This window comes from Macrobrachium rosenbergii, chromosome 6, assembly GCF_040412425.1.
Source record: "Macrobrachium rosenbergii isolate ZJJX-2024 chromosome 6, ASM4041242v1, whole genome shotgun sequence".
Classification (NCBI taxonomy): domain Eukaryota; kingdom Metazoa; phylum Arthropoda; class Malacostraca; order Decapoda; family Palaemonidae; genus Macrobrachium; species Macrobrachium rosenbergii.
In genome coordinates, this window is record NC_089746.1 from 21,238,242 (window position 1) to 21,261,812 (window position 23,571).

Below are 23,571 nucleotides of genomic sequence, written 5' to 3' on the forward strand. Positions count from 1 at the left end.
TTGGTGTCACCAGAGAATTATTACCCTCCAAAGAACCTAAAGAAATCTCCCCACCTCTCTTCCTTCTCTTGCTATACTTCTAAGGAGAGGGTCAACAAGCACATACTTCACAGGGCAGGGAATAAGTCAACTTCTTGCTCCTACAATAAGCATAGAACTCATGCAGGTCTACTGATAAGGAAGACGTAAATCAGCTGCAAGGTCTCCCATGATCCCTACACTGACACTGGTCATGTTTCTTCTCCATCTAGAGAAAAACAAAACCACCATACACATTATAATAAAATTACTTCCACTATGTGTTTCAGAAACCTGTACGTGACCATTGGCTTCCTTTCATACAGTATTAAAAAAATTGAGTGCATTCTGCTATATGATTTTGTTACATTAGGCTAGCTAACATTCTTTGCTTTAAACTATGACCATTCAAGGTCTCTTAGTTATGAACTTCAGCTGTTTCTTTTGATAGCACCCACTCTCAGTCAGAAGCTGTGCACTCAAAGCCAGTAATTGCTCTCTGTTCTGGGAATAGTTGTGCACTGGGAACGTGTTTGTTTTCATTGGCACTAGCCATTTCCTCACTAGAGTGTCTTGCAAGCAGATTTTGCGTCTGGTACGGTAGCACCTTAACTTAATATACACTTCAGGAGTCTGGTGTTCTGGTAAGTAACAAAGACCCTATATTATAGCCTGCACTTGAATCTTTCTAGCTATCTTACAGCTGAGAGCAATCCACATAGTTTGTAGCCTCAACTAACCTTTACTTTACACTGAACATTTAATTTAAGAGATTTATCTAAAAATGTATCATATCTAAGATGGTAGCATAGCAAAAATGTGGCTGATAAATACAAAAAGCTGCAAAGTTGAGGTGTTACTTTCAGAATCAGAGATGGATTCATGGGGGTGATGGTTCCAAGGGGGGGAGGGGTTTTACCTTTAAAATATATTTTGAATTTAATAAGATAACTAAAAAATTCTTTTATCCAAAATTATCAGCATCACGCTAGCTTTATGATTTGTGTAAAATGAATTACTGTAAATATGTTTGCCTTACCTGACAGATTCATTTGTAAAGGAATCATAAGACCAACATTTCTCCATGGTTCTGATACACCTTTTTGTGTGAGCAGCCATGTTATCACACTAATCACTGGGCTGATCAATAAAATCATTTGTAAATAACTGACACCTGTAAAATAAGGAAATTCTTTTAAGTAGCAAGATCCAAAAATTAACTCCAACTTTTAAAACAGACAAAACTTAGCTCACTCTAACCTACATACTTAAATTATCCACTGAATTATAAATATTAAAAACCTATGTCACACAAAAACAGGAATTTGAATCCAAAGAAACCATTGGTTTTTTTTTACTTAGAATTCTTTGCCAGACATCCATTTCAATTAAATGTCTAAAGGGTAGTTTCCCCAACTACAAAAGTATTAGAATGTCATTATTAAAATTGTGTCATTTTTCCCTTTATGGGGTTAAGACAGTAAACTGGTCAATGTCCTTGTCTGTAAATTTTTATTTTATTTTCCATGATTTTCTGGGCCTTCCTGAAGGTCTTTCTGCTTCTTCCATATATACACTACTGCTATCTTTTTTTACTAATTATTTTTCATTCCTTTTCAGCAGTGTCCAACCCTCATTACTTGTCCAAGCCATATATTTGAGGTTTCACTCAGTTTTGCAGCTGCTGGCTACCACTACCACATCTCTGTGCAACTTCATTTGTAATGTGATCCTCCCACTACATTCTGACCATCAATTTTACAATTAGTCCTTTTGAAAATCTCCTCCATATAGTTTGTTATTGTTGATGTGTCTTTGCCCCTCTGGTAATAAGTATTTTTGGTGTGGTATACTGATTTAACAGTAGTCGTAATAAAACCTCTTTTTCTGAACTGAGTTGTCTGTCTTGCTTTGAATATAATGTACAGTAATAAGACTTGTGGCTAGTATATATACTAAAAATTTAACTCATTTACTATGCAAGTCATTAATAATGTACATTCTGCCAACTAGTAATAATCTGTAAGGTAGAAGTCTCATAATAAATCTCTCCAGCAGGCACATTATTCCCCTACACACCTAAAAAATTCTGAAATGTAGTGGCTGATCTTTCAAGGTTAGGGATTTGTTCAGTTCCTTAAATGAATTTAAAATCAACAATCTAAATACAGTACTTGCTATATAATACAAGAATAAGAAATGTTTATTCGTTAGCAGCTCTCTTAGACTAACTAGTAGCTTTGAAAATGACCAGTAGTAGTTTACTGATCGTAACATGAAAGTCAACTTATACGTGAAGTAATGACATGACACTTAATACAGTACTCTCATTGCAAGGTCAGATTGATTGTAAAGTAGTTTCAACTTCATAAAGAGTAGGTTTATGAAGATATGACAAATTTACATAAAAGCAGCATAAGATTGCCCTTTATAAATTTTCAATATATAGAAAATTTTCTTTATGCAAAAATTCTAGTGTTATTATTTTGCTACCCTAAATGAAAGGAACCCATGCCTAGGTCAGATACAACAGGATAATTGGGTACTCAATCCCTCCTTGGTGCTTCAGGCTTTTGTTGGATTTCATTATCATAGGGTATAATATAAAAGAAGCTACAGTACAAAGGACATCTTGAGTCCCTGTCAAGATGGTTGCCATTTGAATACAAGAAGACAGAAAACAAAATCTTACTTCTCCTCACACGCAGCTAGTGGTCAAGGAAGTCAAAAAGAAAAAATGTGTTATTTACACGACATCTATCATGAAAGCATTTACACTTAGTAGTCAACAAAATACTGATAACTGATTGTGTGTTTATGAATGCTGCTGACAGACATTTACCTCCTAGAATATTTATATTGTAACGTTCTTAGCTATAATAAAATATTTTCAAAATTACTGGAATTTTAAAATTCTTTTTCATATGCAGACCATTCATTTCATGTTTATGACACTTATTTCAGTAAGAGCCATGCATCACAAAATAAGCACCAGCAACTTACTTTTTCTTTAAGAAGCTCATGCAGCTTCAGTGTTTATGCTACTTATTTCAACAAAATGCTGAATACTGCTATTTACCATAAAAAAAAACATTAAACCTAAAAAGAAATTGAAGTTTTTTCATACAATTTTTTTTTTATGGATGAAACTGGCTGATGTTTGCACCACAAAAAAAAGCATCAAGCCTAAAAAGTAATTTTTTACATATATCCTTTCATTGCTTAGTGCTTATGCCACTTACTTCAGTGATGCTAAATACTGGTGCATATGCCATAACAGAAATCTCACCTAGGAAGGTAGCCCTACGCGCAACTAGAACTCTGTAAGCAACTTACCTGTCTTCTCATCTATACTGTGAAGGATTGAGTATAACTTGATTGCAGCTGATGCCCAGACAAGACTCCACAAGAACTTTGAAACATCTGCATCCACAATAAATTTATTTTCATCAACTGTTCTCTTTGTAATAGCAAAGATTTCATAACCTGTTCCCTTCGCCAAATTAACAGCATAATGAATATCATTGCACAAAGTTGTAGACTGTCCAGGCATACTTCTTGGTGGAAGATTTTTTATATGTTGACTTGATTTGGTTATGTGAAGGATCCTATTGCTGGAATCTGTTACTATGTGATATGATATTTTCTTTTCTTCCACATATAGATGCTGCAACGTTTTCATGAGGAACTTGAGTAAGTTTGGCTCACCCGCATACACTTCTTGGGGAGCGCTGAAGTTCAGTTCGATGTCATAAGTGCCCTCTGTATATTTAGTAGTACCCACGGGAATAATCTGTTGGGATTCTTCTTCGTTTGTAAAGAACTGATCTATCATGGAGTCATTGTTCTCAACATCAGGACAGGAGTCTGGAATTGTAGCAATGTGATTTGAATTTCCTATAATCTCAGGAGGTACACAACTTCTTAACTCCATCGTGGTTCCCTCTATTGGAAACTTTTTGGAAGAATTCCATGTCTCAATACATAGGGAGTATTTGGCAATTAAAACTTTTCTTTTCTTTGTTCTGTCATCCTTTGTACAATATGGGACCAAAGATTGCCAAGCTCTTCTGCATATCCTGTAAATAAAAACAATGAAAATTCAATTCTTGATTTTTATATAGGCAAGTCAAAATCTTACCAAGAACTCAAGGTACAGTAATTATAACATCTGAATGTTTGATAACTTAACAGTGTGGAAAAATTCCTTTTCCTGATTTGAATGCAGAAAAATATACAGTAGTAATAGAATTTAAATTTAATAATAAACATTTTCACTTTTTTGTGGCATTTTGAAATTTTGTTCGATCTGAACAATATAGGAAAATCTATCTTAGTGATAACTTTAATATCATCAAAAGATAATGATGGATCTTAGGTACGATACCCTAAATAAATTCAAGGAAAGGGGTACCAAGGAAAGGAACTTAATGTTTGAGTATGATGAAGCAATAAAAAAAGCAAAAATAAACATTTACAGACACTTGCAACTTGAAAATAAATTCAAGAGCAGATATTATGCTACTCTAAAAAAAATTCAAGGAAAAGGCACCAAATATCTGATTATGATGAAGCAATAAAAAAAGCAAAAAAACATTTACAGACACTGCAACTATGGCTAAATTAAAGAACAGATATGGAACTGTAAGATATATAGCATATAATCATGAGAAGAATTTTTGCCCTCATTGGGACAAAAACAGAATATGCTAAGTATACTGCATGATTAAATACCCATAAAATGCTGATGCTTCGCAACATTATATGTTCATAAACATATAAATAAAAAATGGATGATAGATACACTAACAGCTCATGAAATATAGTAAAGACTTACTGATCAAGACAAAAAAGAATATTACTGAGAGTGTCATAATGAGAGAAATAAATAAACTCAAGTTCACAGACGAAAACAAGACACTGATTTATAAAGAAAACACCTGAACTTATCAGACTTGAAAACTTGAAAGAATATACAACAACGAACTGTGATTTGTGGAGAACTGAACAGTAAAGAACAAAACAATTATTGTGTAAACAATAATCCTGTATAAAACCAGACTATACATTAAGGTGGCAGACCTCTTATTAAAAACTTGTCTACATATATAAAACAATACAGTAAATGCAAAAGGCACTATTAAGCTTTGGAAACACTGATTGTCAAGCTCAAAACAGTTAACTATATCATTAAATATTTACTCAAATCATAAAAATTTTAATTTTGAGATATCTTGTCTCCTCTTCTGGTGTGTCACAATCCTGAGACATCTCATCCCCTCTCCAGATGTCTCACAAGCAGTTCTGAAGCAGAACACCCTTGCCTTTCCTCATATTTTCTTGAGTTTTTCTTTGCATGTTTCTATCTATTTTTATTCCTACCATGCTTACTAACCTTTTTTGTATATCACTTTACATTTTATTGATTACCGCTTACTGATTTTGACAAATGTGTGCAGAAGCCATCCTTCATCCTCGAATGAATTCTTTGAATTTCTTGAATAACTAAAATCTCCCTACCCTAATTCATTAGCCCAATTTTCAAGCTGGATAAAAGACTGGGCCAGTTCAATGTCTCGAGACCTATTTGGCCTATACTCTTGTGGAGGTGTTGGCCTTAAGACTATTATCTTTGAAGGGAGGCCATCACCTCCCATGTTATGCCCAACAGGTGTGGGAACAATGCAAAGTGTATCAAGGGAATAATAAAAATTCATCATTTTCATGCCAGCTTTGGGACACAGTGCTGCCCTGTCTAGCAGCTTTAATAGGTCTGACTTCCAGGTTCGGATGTTAGGGTCTCCTTCCCAGTGACATGGGTCAGTGCATGACAAAATACAATTATTCAAGCTGATGTCTGAGTTCTTCATGCCTGCTGCAGGCCAGCCCATCATATCAAGAAAAATTCTTAAACAAATCACTGCATCTTCAACCAGCAGCAATCATACTACTTAAAAATCTCTTAAGTGAATAAGGATAAATCCCATCTCTAATACCAAAAGTCCCACCATCAGAATACCCCCTAAGTTATTTCGTTAATACTCGTGCACAAGCACCTGAACCTGCCTCTTTCTCATTATTTCCCATTTTGTTTTTCTGTAGGTATTTGTAAAAATTTAATGTAATATGTCTTTAGAAAACATGCCATTCTTAACCTTATGGTAATTACAACAATTCCTTATTAATGTAATTGTTTAAAAATTAATCTACCTGCTGGTATGTTATTTGATCAAAAATCATTCTCTTAAACATATACACTTATTAATCTTCAAAAAAGATCAAAGTATTTGCATCCAATCTTCAAGAATCAACAGTAAGTTATAGAAAAGAATTTTTAGAATAAAAATTTGTGGGACCTGAGATCCGTTTACAGGGTAGTGATATTTTCACCACAGTTCCAAGACATCTTGTAAAAAAGTGACACACTGTCTCTTTAACAGTGTCTCACACCCTGTTTTGAGGTCACGCATCTTCTCTTTTGATGTCCCACTAACAGTGCCAAGTAATCTTTTCATCTCTATGTGTAGAGAGGAATAGGAGATGGAAGATGAAATGTCTATATACCATCAGTAATATACAGTATGTGTTGTCAGTGACTAATACTACAATAATCTTGTGGCTCTACATTCATTTCAAGACTGAGATTAGGCTCTTGGTAACAAGATTCTATTTAAGCACCTGATAAAACACATGTATAAGACAGCTTATACATTGGAGGGTGATGGCATGGAAGAACAATGGAACTCTCCATGAGCAGTATATTATAAGCGTAAATTTCCTTATGGAAAGTAATTGCAAGAGGAGAGCATTTGCTGGTGGGGAATAAGTGAGGGCAGTAGAATAATAAGAGAGCCTTGAAGGATATCAACAATAACAATAAGCAAATGAAGAGAATAAACAAATAAAACATGTGGATCTAAGATAAGGTGATCTCCATTCCAATAAACACAAGTGCAGAAACTCGAAACCTCAACCCACCAAAAAGAAATGAAAAGAAGAGCATCGGATAATTGGTGAACACTACCAATAAATGGTATATACAGTATAACAAAACCCTAAAGTTGGTAGTTCCAAACTACTGCTGTCAAGACTCTTTGAACAATGGCTGCATCTTACATGCACTCATCTGTTTGATATACAGTCATACTGGTAAAATTCACCAGTGGAATGTGTTTTCATTGCCATAATGACTTTTTAATTATTCCTATTCTTCAAACTTTTTGGATATGCTTTTGTCTCAAAGACTTACTTCTCAAGACGAAACTAAGTGAAGAGACCTTTCTGTTCTTGGTGGGATTCAAACAAAGAGTGGGATTACTGCCAACTAGCAAGACTACAGAAAATGAGTATGGTATTCTTAAATGTCTGGTGTGCTCAATAATATTTTTGGAATGAACAAAGAGTAATCAGGAGGGCAACAACGCCTTTCTTATCAAGGTTACCAAATTTGCATTTATTTATCTAAGTTACTTCACTGTAGAAGATGAACCGCATCTGCTCTTTTCCCTGCTTCCCTGAGTGTGGGCTAAATTTAAGTTACTTATCTAATTGTAAGTTAGCACTTACAACTGATAGGCATTTTACCAGTTCTCTGTTACATCTTAATTGGTTTTCAGTAATTTACCAAACTCTAAGTTACCTCTGGTATAGTTGATGGACAACATCTACCCTTTTACTTGTAAGGTCGTAGTTAATTTCGAGTTATTAATCTAATTCTGACCAGTCTCCAATGCAGATGATATACTCCATCTGACCTTTTCCCTATTTCCAGTTGGGTCAACTTTACTCTCATCTGAAATTTCCTAAGGAGTCTGTCTCTTACTTAGTACACTGGTGAGCAAAAGTGCTAAGAATCTATGGAAAGTATATGCTTGACAAACAAGGTCAATCTTGCTCGCATGATTAAAAAAAAAAAAATCAGACCTGCTATGATGGGATTTGGATATTTACTGTGCAACATATTCATGTTTTGAATTACCACTCTCTGATATTGAAATACTGTAATTTCCACGTTTTCTGTTGGTTATACGAGCGAAATTATTTGCCTGTACACATGATGTATATAAAAAAAATAACCATTTAAAGAAAATTACTAAAATAATCATGTTTTTGCTGCATTGCTAATGAAACTCATATATTCTTGGGAAACTTCGTTACAAATACTGTCCATACTACCTAATGCCCACAGAAACACCACACATGCCTTACCAAAAGCCAACAAAAAGATCGTCCTATTACAGCTACATCTCAAGAAATGTGTGCAAGGTGAAGTAGTCTATTTTTATTTTTTTTTTTTTTTACATATTTTGAAATAATAAAATTACAAATTTTCCACAGGACTGTTTATGTTATAGTAGCCTACAGTGTTTCTGACAGCTTAATATGCTAAAAACTGAATAAATTTTTAATATATGTATTATACCAGAACAACAATAATGACGTTACAATACGAAAAGCCCTGAAATTACAGCATTAGAGAGAAATCACGCTGAGCGAGAATGATTAGAGACTGTAGATGTGTGCTGGTGTTTTAAGTTACATTAAGACTGGTTTACAATAAATTATTATATCAGTATCGTATCATTTAATACTATTGTAGCTTGCCAACCATACCTGTAAGTATCAACAGATATGGACCGATAAAGACAGTGTAAGCCAATTATGATCCGTGTCGCCCATGATTTTACTAGTCGAGTTATTTATTTATTTATTTTTTTGCTGAACAGACTATGGGACATGAGGTTATACTGGGTACAGCATACGTACATTTCTGTAAACTAGGGTGTTTGCACTGTAATTCATACCACCGCAACCCCCACCCTTCTCCGAACCTGGGGTAGTTCGTAGAAAAAATGGTCACTAACCTATTCAGGCTAATTGTGTATTAAACTTCCGCAGTACTAAATATGTGGCAATCAACTTTTCTGTCCTTTACTTTGTATACGAGAAAATTAATTTTCTTCCAAAAATTACATAAAATCAATCTACTTACATGTAAAACGCTGCTGTCTGCGTGAGGAACTGCACCAATAATGCCAGCTTGTTCATCTTCCGCCATCGACTTGAAAAGAAGGAAGAATTTTAGTGTAAATAACGTACAGTTTCCAAGCTGCTACGTACGCATAACAGATTATTCTTAGCATATTTCGAAAAAAATCAAAGTAATAGCTGTTCTATTTTTTGTATACGGTACACTCAATTTCAGATAGGACTGGCCTACATATATAGAGCGTTACTGGTGTGTCAGTTGTAATCATTACACAAAACAAGAGCTCCCGACAATGGCAAAAATGTTTTCTAGAATCCAGAGTACGTCACACTTCACATTTTACCACAAAATTTATGAAATTCTGCCTTGCATTTCCTACAGCAGATACATTTACTCTTTTCACTACTTCACATGGTCAATGAGACCTGTCCAAAAAACAAGAGGTCTTCCAAAAGCAAGGCAGTCTATTTTTCTGTCAGTAACGATGAAAGGATTACACATTCTGTCGACAAAAATTTACTGCAGGATTTCTGTCAACATAAAACTCCCAATCTAGTAGTTTTAACAATCGTTTTAATATGTGTTTGTAGAAATTGCAATCGAACGTGCCGACTACATGTCGAGTCGGTCTGACGTGGAAATTATGTGATAGTTCTGACTCGAAAATTACCGATGTTACATTTGTAACATGCTCTCGATTTCTGTAAAGTGCACAGTAGGTTGTACTTTTATTTTACAAGAGGTTGTACTAGAAAACTCAGCTGTGATGTTATGTTTCATCTACAATTTTAGAAGAATCGTCGAAAGGGAAGTATAAAATCCCCCCAGCGCACTTTCTTCTTCGATGTGAACCATGTTGGGCGCAGGCAGGTGGGTTCTTAACTGATAAGCCGGTTGTTGATCGAATCTTGTTAGAGACTCTAAGTCCAGATTCAGCATTTGCATCAGATTTAATCGACGCCATCCATGAATTGGTAAGACGTGTGACATGTCAGTTCTTGCTCTGTATATTCACGCTCGATTACGATGCTACTAAGTAAGTTTTGTGAAGCTTAAAGAAATTTTTTGTCTGAAAGTGTCAAGCGACCCACACGCGGTCTAGAATTCTTCCCTTATGTATAGAGTTACTGTAAGCATGTCTTTGGTGGTGAAGCTTGCCTTGTGAAGTGTAAAGTCAAGCACTGAGAGTCTCAGAGAAATCCTTTTTTTCTGCAAATTCAGTTCGTGTTCTCGAGGATCACGAGGTCCTCAACGCTGTTAGCATTGAATTAATGTATGTGTAAGTTGGTTGTATCATTTTGGAAGTTAACGTAAATGTGCAAAGCTTGAATAGATTTGTCTTACCATAATTTATTTTTTAATATAAAATTTAAAAATGTTCTCGTGTTTGTATGACTACCACCTGTCCGTGCTGGTTTAATGTCAGTGTCTCCTTTAGACTTGTATCAGGCCCAGAACATTGGGCAAAAACCAGCCAGATTCATTGAACTGTCGAGAAAATTCTCGACACATTCAGTTTCAACCCCAGTTCAAAAATATCAAAATCAGCATTGTTTCTGTGTTTTTATTAATAAAATTATAATTTTGATGTATCATTATTTATGCGATATTACTATGTAACATTCTCCAAAAACTGAAACAACTTGAAAAGAAAGTTTATTCCCAAAGGGAAAGGTAACCAGCATATGCAATGTATACACAGTCCTCAATATGCTACTGGTTATTTTTATTACTTTCTGATGGTTGGCCAAAAACGACGACAAATACTAGCAGTAAATCTATCCCTGCAAGGTACAGTACTATAGGAAAATGTCAGTTTTACTTACAAACGGAGTACCCAGCAGTTGAGTAAAAAGTGCGTCACCCCAAGAACTCCCAGCATGACCCAGCCTCCGTGGTTATGAGTGAGGATAAGAAAACCACATGTAAGTGTATCTGAACCAGCGTTGGCCACCCACAGAACCAGCATCATTATACCTTCTAGAGTTACTTGCCATGGTCGCATAGCTTCTGTCTGGAAAAAAGTGAAAAAACTATGTTACAAATAAAAAAATCGGAAGATGGGATTTTTTTGTTTATACTAACAAATATGTCTTTCAAAGTACATCAATACCTGTCACATATAAAAGCATGAAGAGTAGCCCATGGAAATGCTAGCAGACCTAGGTCTCTAGAGGTACCTGTCAAACAGAGATCTGTTTTACATTTTTTTTTAGTAAAAAAAGAGAAACATACTGGAAATATTTCATATGCGCTTAGTATAAGCCTGGGTATGTTTCCGTGTTAGCTTGTCTTATTTGGTTGAATTATGACCGTCAAATCCAAAATGGTCAACACTGAATACAAAATCTTAACATTTAAGTAGGAAAAACTTCCTCTGTGGCAAAAATTTTATTATTTCCAGTAATTTTTTTATTCCCTATCCCTTATTTTATTTGCCAGTCTCCATATTCCAAAGGCTTTATCGTATGATGTCTGGTATGTTTTACGATGATTGATTTATTGATTGATTATGAAACTTAGGTCTTGAAGACCAAGCGCCGGAACCCATCAGCTTATTCAGCGCCGTAATGAAGGTGAAATATATAAATTTGAGTAACACAAAGCAAGTGATGCTGAGGATTTACTTATGACTCAAACAGTGTGAGAGTTTTCCAGTGTTTAATAAAAAAGTTAGGGAAGAATTAATTAACAAGTGTACCTACTGATGAAATAACCAGATTTAATGAGTGCTGTGAACAATGGCACAATCAAGGTGAACGAATGTTTCAGTTCTTTGAGAAAACAGGTCTCAAAAACAGTGTTTTATCTACATAAAAATATCTTAAAACATCTGGAAAGGCGAAAATGCGCATAAAACTAGATAGGAAAAAAAAAGCGTCATTACACTTATAGAAGTTCGATTGAATGTTGATATGGATACAAAAAGCATGTGATTGCTGGAAAAAATCAGCCTGAAAAGATAAGATCAACCTTAGATGATATGGTACTGGTCAAAATTACAGTCACAAACATCGCAGCATCTCCTTCTAGCGCTAGTGTTATTTTCGACATATAACTCGAAAATTCAATATTGCAAAGAAAAGGTATGAAGAAGCTATTAAGAGCAGAGATATATAGAGAGAGATTGGACAGTGCACGATAGCCAAGCTCAGTGATTTTCTATGAAAAATGACGTAACTCGTGCAATCTAGTAGGAAACCCTGTACTCTTTAAAACGCGTTTTCTCGGCTGTCCTTCAAGACTGTCAAATGATTCATGTACCATTTACTAAATACAATATGTACTGTATGCCAAAATAAAATTATGTAATTTTACTGGTCTATTTTTTCCACAGTTAAGCCATAAAGTTATGCAGATATGGCAACGTTACAACATTATGATAATGCTGCATTCTCGGCCAATTTTCTCCGCAGCATTTACCAAGGACAATGTGTACTACATGTAGAAATAAAAATATTAATTCTGTCTACTGTAGTTTTTATACACTCGAGCACTACAGTTGACCAATTTTCCGACGTTATGTGACTTTCTTTCCACCATAAATTTAGTTGTACTCTATATGGGCAGAACTAACTATTATCGTTTTTTATTCATGGGTCAAACTGACAGGCTGTAAATTCTGACAAGATGATGCTAAAATAATTGTCATCAACGCTGTCATCCCAAATAAGCTTCTTCCACAGGCACAATCATATTATTAACAGCCTAGGTTTAATAGCCTGATACATAACAGCCACTATTCAATTGTCTGTACCATCATTTCATAATATTTTAAAATTTATTGTACCTGATACTATTAATAGGGATACAATTAATATTGTAGTTTGCAGGGATGTATAAATCTTGCCGTTGCCAGTACTGATGTATATGCCGGCTTGCCCCTTCTGGTTACCTTTTATTAGACTAAACCTACTTTGGTAGCCAAATTGTTGCCTCTTCACATATTCTGGACTTCAAAGTTTGTTGCAGTAACTTAAGCTCATGCATACCAGAAAGTTTGAAAATGTACTTTTGCAAAAAATTCTTGCTGCATATATGTGATCCATCGTTTGGGTCTTTATCCCTTCTGCAGTTTCTGACCCAAGTAAGGAAGAGGGCTTGATCTTTGTTCTTGTCAGGAAATCTTAAACACAAAATTGACAAAAATCAGTCCTAAATCTCACATGTCACATATTAACAACAGGCTTCCTACACTGACCTGCAGACATTTGAACCGATGAGGCTACTCGCAGATCTTACAAGAGACTCTGTTTATTTAATTACGGTATACATGGAATTACAATCCGCATTAATTCATACGGCTCTGATTTAGGGGAAGTACACTGTACGTACTGTACAGAACCAAATCAAAGCATTTGAACCATGACATATAACCTATTTTTACAGCTTCAAGTGCAATTATTACCAGGAGGTACATATATAAAGCTATATAATGTCACAGTCATACTGACCTGTAATTCAACATATTTATTTACAGTGTACAGTTTAAGTTAGGCTAGCCTGTACGAATAACTTCACTTTCAAAGCTAGCCAAGACTTGAGCTGCATTTCATAGTCTGTGGAGAGGGACAGTTAGAAAAATCAGCATTCCTGAAGGTTATCTGCCAAGTTAAGCTACCTTTGCTAAGCTAAGGTTAGGCTTTGGTAGGCTACCCTTGGTTATTTGATGATCAACCCTGGTAGGCTAGCTAATTGTAAAGTTTATTTGTAGACTAGCTTTTGGTAAAGTTTACTTTTAAAGTTATACTGTAATATGAATTTGAAGTATCCTTTAGGGTAAAAATGATAATGGTAAAATTGAAGAATACTACCTTGTAAGTGTTCTGGCATATTAAATTCAGCCGAGTCCTCTGCATACCAGCAGGTTTGAGAACTTACTGATAACATGGTAAATAACATTATAACACTTCATTAACACTTAAAACTGCAGCAGCCCCAGGGCTAGGCCTCATGATACTATGTACATTGTAGTCCTAGTAGTAGGGAAGATTGTCAGACTTACTCGTGGTTTTAATGACTGACAGTAAACTACATGCTAATGTATTAGGCTATATGAATTGTGTCAAATAGGGTTTATTAAAAAGCTTATTACAACATTCATTATTTTATTAGCTCAAAAAGGAGACGCGTAGTTGACTGCAAGTTGACTGTGATCTAACACATGTTTACTTGAGGTTGTTTCAACACAGTTATTAGACTTTGTTCTCTATAATGAACATCCCGTTCTGCGGCTGCGCCTTCACATCGACCTGGGGTCGGCCTGAACACGTTTTCCACCATAATTGTAAATTGTATATTTTATTGTCTTCCTGAATGACAATGCTTTATGTATATGTACAAAGTATTTTTGTTATACATCAGACATCATTGATCACTATGTTTTCTGTACGAACCTGTCCTGTTTTTGTAGAGAATTAGTTTGATCTCAGGTCACCTGTAAATCTTTGTACCCGCGGTCTCTGCGAAGCACGCAGACGTCCGCACGTCGCTTTATAAGCAGCTTGCTTCATCAATAAAGTTTACGGGCTGCTCTAGAAGCAAGAGCCCGTGCTGGCACAAGGCCAGCTAAATCTAAAACAACAACATCAATAAAGTTTTATGGGCTGCTCTAGGAGCAAGAGCCCGTGCTGGCACAAGGCCAGCTAATTCTGAAACAACAACATCAATAAAGTAGCAGTACTTGTCTTCCTGCTCATTATTTCGTACCTCTCTCACATGTACACTTATAAGGAAGTGCACATACACATACATGCGCGGATGACCACGGTAATTGTAATGCCACTTGCCACCTATACCACAGAAGAAAAAGTAAAACTCTTTTGCACGTCGCCGATGGCACACACAGATCAATCACAGGACTGTCTCAGCCTTACACCAACTATCAAATTGCTCTCAATGAACTATATAGCAATATATTTACAAAAGGGAAAACAAATTATATTAGTGTGATGAGTAAATATAAGGCTGCTGTAGCAGTTCTATGAAAATGAAGGCTACGGTGGGACTAGAGAATAAATAAGTCAGCAAATTCTCTCCCTGTCTTGTTAGGTGAATATTCTAGCGTAGACTATATTCATAAAGATCTCGACTACTTTTATAATTAAAACAAATTACTAAATTCCAATTAACAAGAGTAGGCGCCGATAATCCTTTACACCGGTATTGCATGAACAGGTCTATGTCTATTCTGCAATGTTAGGTTACCGTATGAAAAAATTTCGAAATCAGTACAAGCACCATAACAGCAGCAACAACAAGAATAACCACAACAAGAACAACAATAAAACAGCTGAATGTAAGGTCGGCCTATAATCCAAACGTCATGAGCTGCGTAAACTGACAAAAAGACGACATTATAGGTCTATGTCATTTGTTTATGATCCTGTCATTTCGAAAAGAGATAATGTCCTTAAGAGAATTCTCAGCAAATTATATCCAATACGACTGGTATAGCCAATCATACTGTAATTTTAAGTTAAACATAGGCATATTCTGGTTTTTTAGAGTGCAGTCACTGCTTGTCATCCCTCCGAATGTGTAAATGATTGCAATGAAACCGATTTTATGACTATTAAAACATAGTAAAATTTCCTGAAGTCAATATGAAATAGCAGTCTGCATAGCTCTGAGAAAGTCTTTGCTTTTAAATTTAGAATGGTGAAAACGCTTGACAATATCAGACGGTAATTATCATTGGCCGGTGATTCAAGTGCACCGATTCGAACACAGACATTTCCTGTGTCACCTCCGTATTCAGGAAAACCTCATTTACAAATCACAACATTGCAGCATCGCGGAACACTCCTGACTTCTTTCATGTTTTCCTTGTTTTTTTTTTTTACCATTTTTAGGGAAATGTGTATTATGATTTTATTTCAGGGGATAATATAACGTTTCCTTTGATAATCAGCAGAACGTATTTTAGTTCGGCAAAACAACCACTGCAAAATAAATGAACATGAAAAGAGCCACTGATGAACCAACTTTTCGAAACCACTGCCAGCCAATCCGCTTCAAAAGATGGTCGTGACGTAATCAGTGGGCGGGGCTTAGCTGCAAAGCTAGGTGGATTTTGCTACAGTAAGTGTAGTTTTTAAAACCCATAAACGAACATAATCTTGAAAGAAAACAAACGTTCCATGTCTTCGAGCAAACCATGAAGGGAATACAATGCTGCTGCTTCCTGCAAAGGAAATTCAATTAATTGGTTACGAGCACAGATAACAATGTTTTGATCTTGTTAGTAGCTTTTGCTTCACAGTTTAGCAAAGAGGTAGGGGTAATTTCAGGAGGAGGATCTCGCAAACTTCTTGACAGAGACGTAGAAGAAAAATCTATTGGGTCGTTAGCATTTGGTTCTCAAACTGGCTTGGAATTGGATGCCATACGTCAGTTTGCTGGAATGATTAAACAGTCTGCATGGGAATTATTTAAATATTTATTGCATGAGCTTGGCAGAGGTGAAAAGGCCGATACAAGTGCGGAATGAAATGTGGAAACTTTCGTTTGTAATTCGTGTCAGCGTCCTACAAATTTTGAGCTAATTATGAACGTACCAAGCTAATACATAGGCTATAACGATGGGTTGTTTTTATATGTTGTTAAAGGGGTTGGGCTGGTACACAGCCCTAACTCCAGAGCCTTAGGCGGACCGTACACTGTCAACAATATTGACGTCAAGATGATTGACTCAATATCCACCACGTCAATCATATACCCTCCACCACCAACTTAGACTATCAATATTAGGGTCAATAGCCGAATATTGGTCAATACAACTTACATTGTGCGGTACAGTGGCCTTTAAGAGTCCTATGGCCAGGATGTTTTATATTAAAGCTTGAATTACTCTCAGGTTATTTCTGAGCCATGGTACTAGAGCAAATATCATTCTAATGTAAGAGCTATGACGTCCAGCCACAGACATTAAATCCCTCAACCAAATGTCTGCGAATCACGACCATTTTCTACCCATGCTTGGGGTAAACATATATATAAAATTATCTCATTACGATGTTTAACGTTTTCTCTAGTTTGTCTTTTTGGAAGTCCGTTTTAAAAGAAGAAACACGAACGACAGAAACCAATTTACAGTCAGCTCTCTGACTAAGAGCAATATTCTGTGCTGAAACGGCCAGCTTCATTTAACAACAATGATATGATTAAAGTTCTTGTGTGTAAAAAATAATGTGTTTGTGTATGTGTGTGCTGACACACGTGTGTGTGTGGTTAAGCGTGTCGGTAACATGAGTCATCATTAACCAAGGCAGCTTATATATGATATGACAAGGCGGAAGAACATCAGTTTATCGAAGATGGGATTAAGCATCGCTGTCTCTCTAAGCACTACGTCTATAGATGGAATATATGTAGCATTTTGTAACTTAGTTTATTATAAGGTAGAATTTTTAATGTTTCTTTGCAAAAATATCACATTCTTTCAGCAAACGTTATAATATTACCAGTAGCAACACCAACCTCCCTTTCTCTCTCACACACACGCATATATATATATATATATATATATATATATATATATATATATATATATATATATATATATATATATATATATATACATATACAGTATGTATATATGTGTGAGCATGCGTATGAACTCAGCAAATGCATGCATACATACATACGCACAAAACACATCTACAGGAAACAACCTCCTCTCTGAGGGTTCAAAGCCATGTGCCTTACACAATTTGTAGTGACAGAAAAAGCATCGAGAAAAGAGGTATTTCACTTCAAGTTCGGAAAAAACTAATCGGTAAGGTAACTAGGCTATAAAGAGAATAGATAGAAAAAAAATACTTCTACTCGGTAGTGAGGTTACAGTTTGACGCCTAAGTTAGTAATGGGTCCACTTTTTGCGGTTTCGTAAATCATTCATCGTGAATATTGGATTCAGACGATTGTAATACTGATTTTCGTTACTCCGAAAAACGTTCTGTTATGTTGCTTCCAAGACAAAAACAAAAATGGTTAGATCAAAAAAGAGTATAGCGGACTTCGTCGCTTGTCTTCAGTACAAGAGACTGATTAATGGGAAGTTATTTTTATTTCTTAGTTCGAATCTCAGTCACTCCCATTACCAGGAGAAATGCACCGGGATAACTGCAAAGCGTGCTGTCATGCCAGTGCGTTTGTGATTCCAGGAACCACGCTAGATCCTAAATGCTTGCAACTTGACACTTTTTTCTCTTTTTCTCTCCTACTATCAAGAGGAATAGAATAGAACGGAACAGAATATAGAACTTAGGCCAAAGACCAAGCGCTGAGACCTATGAGGCCATTCAGCGCTGGAAGGTGAATTGGAAGGGAAACTGGCAGAAAGGTCTGAAAGGTGTAACAGGAGGAAAACCTCGCAGTTGCATTATGAAACGATTGTTAGGAGAGGGTGGAAAGTATGATGGAAAAAAGAGAATATGAACAGAGGTACAGTAAAAGGAATGAGAGGGGTTGCAGCTAGGGGCCGAAGGGCGCTGCAAAGACCCTTAAGTAATGCCTACATTGCACCGCATGAGGTGCACTGACGGCACTAACCCCGCCCCCCCCCCAAACCAAGGATGCAACATGACTTTTTTTCCTCTCTCTTTTTACCTCCTATTATCAAGAGGAACTCCGTGGCGTTATAGCTTGCACACCAGCGATGTAAAAATCCAACGGAAAGTTATAAAACATTCTAATGGAGAGCTATAATTTTCATTTTTTTTTTTAATCTGACGTGAAATATCCACTGCTGATTTCATTGAGGTTAATCAGACTGGCTGTTCATGCTGCTCAGCATCCACCATTGGTTACAAAGTATATCTTAGTTTTACCAGACCACTGAGCTGATTAACAGCTCTTCTAAGGCTGGCCCGAAGGATTAGACTTATTTTACGTGGCTAAGAACCAATTGGTTTCTTAGCAACGGGACCTACAGCTTATCGTGGAATCCGAGCCACATTATAGCGAGGAATGAATTTCTATCACCAGAAATAAATTCCTCTGACTCTTCATCAGCAGGCCGGGAAATTGAACTTCAGCCCATCGAGTGACAGTCCGCACTCTACCGACTCACCCAACAAAGAGCTAAACCATTGGTTACAATGATATCGGCTGCATATACATACATTTTACTCAAAAACAACTGACTTGTTGAAGTCTCTATGCGTATATTGTTACAAACCAGACTAATTCTCAATTTATTACAAGTTGCGGATTATACTTTCGACATGATATACTTTCTCACTGATAAAATTTTAAACTGAAAATTTGTACTGTACCTAACGCAATATGTATACAGCACCTGATACTGATGCGAAGCATCAAATACACATTTCGATGTCAACTACCAAGCTAAACAGGAAGATTTCCAGTTCAATCCACAAATACACATTGGACAATATGCCTATTTCATATGTTAGCTCAGAGAAAACAAAGAAAGTGATGAAATATGAGAGAGAGAAGTAAGTATACCTTAGTTTTACCAGACCACTGAGCTGATTAACAGCTCTCCTAGGGCTGGCCCGAAGGATTAGACTTATTATTTTACGTGGCTAAGAACCATTTGGTTACTTAGTAACGGGACCTACAGCTTATTGTGGGATCCGAACCACATTATAGCGAGAAATGAATTTCTATCACCAGAAATAAATTCCACTAAATCTTCATCAGCCGGCCGCGGGAATTGAACTCCGGCCCATCGAATGACAGTCTGAAGCTCTACCGAGTCGGCCAACAAAGGGCATGAGAGAGAGAGAGAGAGAGAGAGAGAGAGAGAGAGAGATTCATTATAATCCTTTCTGTGCTTAGTAAATGAGAAACCAAAAATGAAAGCACTGGAACACGGTACATGCGCACACACACAGACGCGCGCGCGCACACACGAACACACGGGGTGGGAGGGCCGACTTAATGGTCTATTTTGTGCTTTGGCCGTTAAAAAACAAAAATTAAAGTACTGAGAGAGAGAGAGGTGGTGGATTTCTATATCACCAACAGTTCACCACTATCTTCCGCAAGTTCAGTGAAGTTTGGCTTCTTCCCGAGGGGCAAGAAGAATCCGTACAAAATAATGTTTTACGCTGAAGCTTCGACGGCCATCTGTGCGTACGACAATATCTCGACAAAGACTTGATGACGGCATTTTCTTATCTTGCTATTTTAATCGTATTTTTCCTGCATACTTTTTTTTTGTACCTTAGGAGGCGGCGCCCGAATATGTTACCCTTCTGGTTTTCAAGAAACATATATGGGATGAAGTTGCTAACCCCAAGCCTTGCCCCACGGATGTTTTCACAGGGTTTATGTGCCGACAGAGTCTGGTTTTTGCTTGTGGCCACCCATCCAACAGCTGACCACATCCGAATTTGTTATAAATTAGTTCCGGTGAGAGAGAGGAAGAGTCCCTCCTCCTAACAGACGGCATCATAACACCTGACAGACCACACTTTCCCACATGAAACACGATTTACCTAACTAGACCTACTTGCAATCCTACACCCACGGGGGGAAGCCCAAGGGAATTGTTCTGAAGTGAGAGATGAGCATTAAAAGCAAGGTCAAATTTAAGAAGTTGGACAGCTAGTTGAGAAGCGGGCGAAGGGAACACAGTACCGTCAACAGTTTGCCCCCACGTGGAACACTGCAAGCGGTGCCTACTGATAGGGTGTCTTACTATATCATGGCGCAGTAACCATATCGCTGTAATGCCTTATTATGCAAACACATCAGTAAAATTCAGGGGTTTGATCACATCTGATATTCAGCCAGTTATTCCTGTTTGAATTTTTGCAACGTGGGAGCATAAAGGATTAAGTACTTAACCGAAATCTCCTTTACTTGCATGGGTTCGAATCCCATCCAGATGGGAGAAGTCCTTCACTCGATTCCTTTCCTATTTCACAGTGATAAGTAAAAGGGAATTCAAGAGGTCATGGTAGCACAACAGGCAATAATGGTTAATGTGACAAAGAGATTATGCAGATTCTAGAACATACTGAATACTGAACTGGGCTCATCACTGACAAACTAAAACGGTAAGACAAGGAAAAAGAATACATGTTGACTGATGTTGATCATCAATTCCACAACAAAAAGACATCTGCTCTGAGCTGCCTGAGGTAAAATGGTCTGCGAAACAAGAGAGGGAAAGTAAATAGTTCCGGATTTGAGCAGGAAAGAGGTTTATGGCCTCATCGAAACAGATGGTGTCCATGATAGTCACACACGTCCGTGTTGTTTGTGTGTGTATGAGTGGATGTTTCCACTCTCCAGCGGTTACCAGTCCTGCCTAAACTGAGTTCAGATATCAATCCCAACTTGTCTCAGATGACCTAAACAATGAACTGTGTAATTGGTAGCTAGTTAACTGTCATCAGTTGTAGTTAAAGTAGAGAAGGTCAGGGGCTTTGTAATCTCGCCCTTAAAGACTTGCTAAGCTCCGGAAGGTTACAACCTCCAACACTAAAACGAGTCTTTGACCTGACTGTTGAGTTTGAGTATAGCCAATCAACTCTATACATGTACCATGGTGCATCAACATGAACTGCCTTCATAAACAATCGGTTGTTCACTGCATAACTTTTCATCATTTTTTCGTTCCAAAATCCTACTTGTCTAAAATTATCCTCACTTTCACAACACATTTCTAAATTTTCCCTCTCCTGTTTCTCCACATGCTCACGCCATTCCAACACATTCTCTATACCAAAAACTCCGTATCCCATTCCTGTACCTATCGACCCTTCTTCCACGTACACTAATCACATACTCTACTACTACTGCAGCTTCCATGTAAATATGACACCAACTCTGAATTTTGATAAAAGTTCAGACATCATTCAAAAGCCGTCAATCTTTCTCCCTCTGTGCACCTCAAAATACTGCTCTCTGGATTTACAGTTTCCGAAGGGCTGCTTCTTTTTGTGATCTCACCTTCTACGTGAGTCAGTCTACAAACATTCGAAAGAGGAGAGGTTGCTCTAAGGAAGCTGCAAATCTAGAGAGCTATACCACGGGGTGCAAAAGGAGGGGGAAGGATGATGGCTTTGAATGAGGTCTGGTTTTTATCAAAATTAAAAGTATTGGTGTCATATTTATAATAAAATAATATTACTCATGACAGTCACTCCCATTTTTACGTCATTACTTCCTTGAACAATTTTTTACCATCTGGAACTTGTCATTAAGTTATGGGGTCTAAAAATTCCAGATGGTGAAAAATGGTTCAAGGAATTGATGACAGAAAAATTGGAGTGCCTGTCATGCGTAATATTTTGTTCAGTATAAATATGACACCAACACTTTTCATTTTGATAAAAACCAGACCTCATACAAAGCCATCATCCTTCCCCCTCCTTTTGCACCCCGTGGTACAGCTCTCTAGATTTGCAGCTTCCTTAGAGCAGCCTCCCCTCTTTCGAATGTTTGTAGACTGACTCAACTAGACGGTGAGATCACAAAAAGAAGCAGCCCTTTTGCACCCCATGGTACAGCTCTCTGGATTTTGCAGCTTCCGGAGAGCCATTTCTTTTCGAATGTTTGTAAAATTTTCTTAATCAAAATTAATGTTAAATTTTTTCAAACATAACTGTTGGTTTTCTGGGTCCACGTGGCTACTCATGTCCGTCCTCAGTGTCTACTAATTACCTTTCCAATTAAAAAAAAAAAAAAAAACCTGTGCTTGATTCATTCTGCAGTTTCTCTTATTTTGTCCTTAACCTCATGCTAAACACAGAAACACACACACACACAAGTACCACAGTGACAGGATAAGAGCATCAACAACAGAAATATAAGTTTATCCATAAATTCACGTGAAAATATAAGCACATACATATGCAAATTCGACTTCACCAACTCCACAATGGGGCAAACAGGAAATGGATACTCTGAAAAAGGCCCGAAAAGGAAAAAAAGTCAATATACATTGTTGCCAAAAGGCAACACCTTACTCCCTCATCCCGGAACACGAGAGAGAGAGAGAGAGAGAGAGAGAGAGAGAAGAGAGAGAGAGAGAGAGAGAGAGAGAGTGGTTAAATGCTGTGTTACAATTCATCTGAACAAAGAGCTACGTCAGGTACTGTTATAAAAAAAAAACATTCAAATAGCAAAATGACGATGGAAATAATAATAATAATAATAATAATAATAATAATAATAATAATAATAATAATAATAATAATAATAATAATGACAAATTCTTGCAATTATACAAAATGTCATGCTAAGGTAAAATATATTGTCTAAAAAAGGTACTGTACGTACATTTGTAAGGTGTCAAAGAAACGAGCAGGTAAAGGTTACTGCTGCTTTATTACAGATCCAGGCGGCTTATATTGCGGCCGACTGACGCCAGGCCGTGAGAGACAATGGAATTGACTGTGACCTGAGGTCGAAACAATAAACAATAATATGCAGTGAACGAGTACAAATTACAATACAAAATATACAGAGCTACAATATAGATACAGTCTTGATGTCTGTGAATGAAGAAACATGTGATACACAATGTGTGACATTCGTATAAATACCATAAAGTAAAAATGATTAAAATGCGTGACCTG

At 36.7% G+C, this 23,571-nt stretch overlaps 1 protein-coding gene and 1 long non-coding RNA gene across 11 annotated transcripts in view; one reads left to right on the forward strand and one right to left on the reverse strand.

The window, feature by feature from the left end:
• Positions 1 to 2,917, forward strand: part of LOC136839305 (uncharacterized) — a 70,326-nt gene extending 67,409 nt beyond the window's left edge. For all 4 annotated transcript variants that reach the window (XR_010853292.1, XR_010853293.1, XR_010853294.1 and 1 more), the window contains one exon: positions 1,639 to 2,917. This is a non-coding gene — a long non-coding RNA (uncharacterized lncRNA). The remainder of the gene's footprint in view (positions 1 to 1,638) is intronic.
• LOC136839303 (uncharacterized) overlaps positions 1 to 23,571 on the reverse strand; it is a 58,774-nt gene that overhangs the window by 20,302 nt on the left and 14,901 nt on the right. For 2 of the 7 annotated variants that reach the window (XM_067105167.1, XM_067105169.1), the window contains exons 2-5: positions 10,834 to 11,021; positions 9,011 to 9,079; positions 3,355 to 4,097; positions 1,058 to 1,192 (exon numbers count right to left, since the gene is read on the reverse strand). In XM_067105167.1, the coding sequence (XP_066961268.1) occupies positions 1,058 to 1,192; positions 3,355 to 4,097; positions 9,011 to 9,079; positions 10,834 to 11,012 (1,126 nt within the window). In that variant the 5' untranslated portion in view covers positions 11,013 to 11,021. Of the gene's footprint in view, positions 1 to 1,057; positions 1,193 to 3,354; positions 4,098 to 9,010; positions 9,080 to 10,833; positions 11,022 to 14,403; positions 14,520 to 14,716; positions 15,075 to 23,571 lie in introns of those variants that run through there. The other 5 variants (XM_067105166.1, XM_067105171.1, XM_067105168.1 and 2 more) reach the window with 5 other exon arrangements.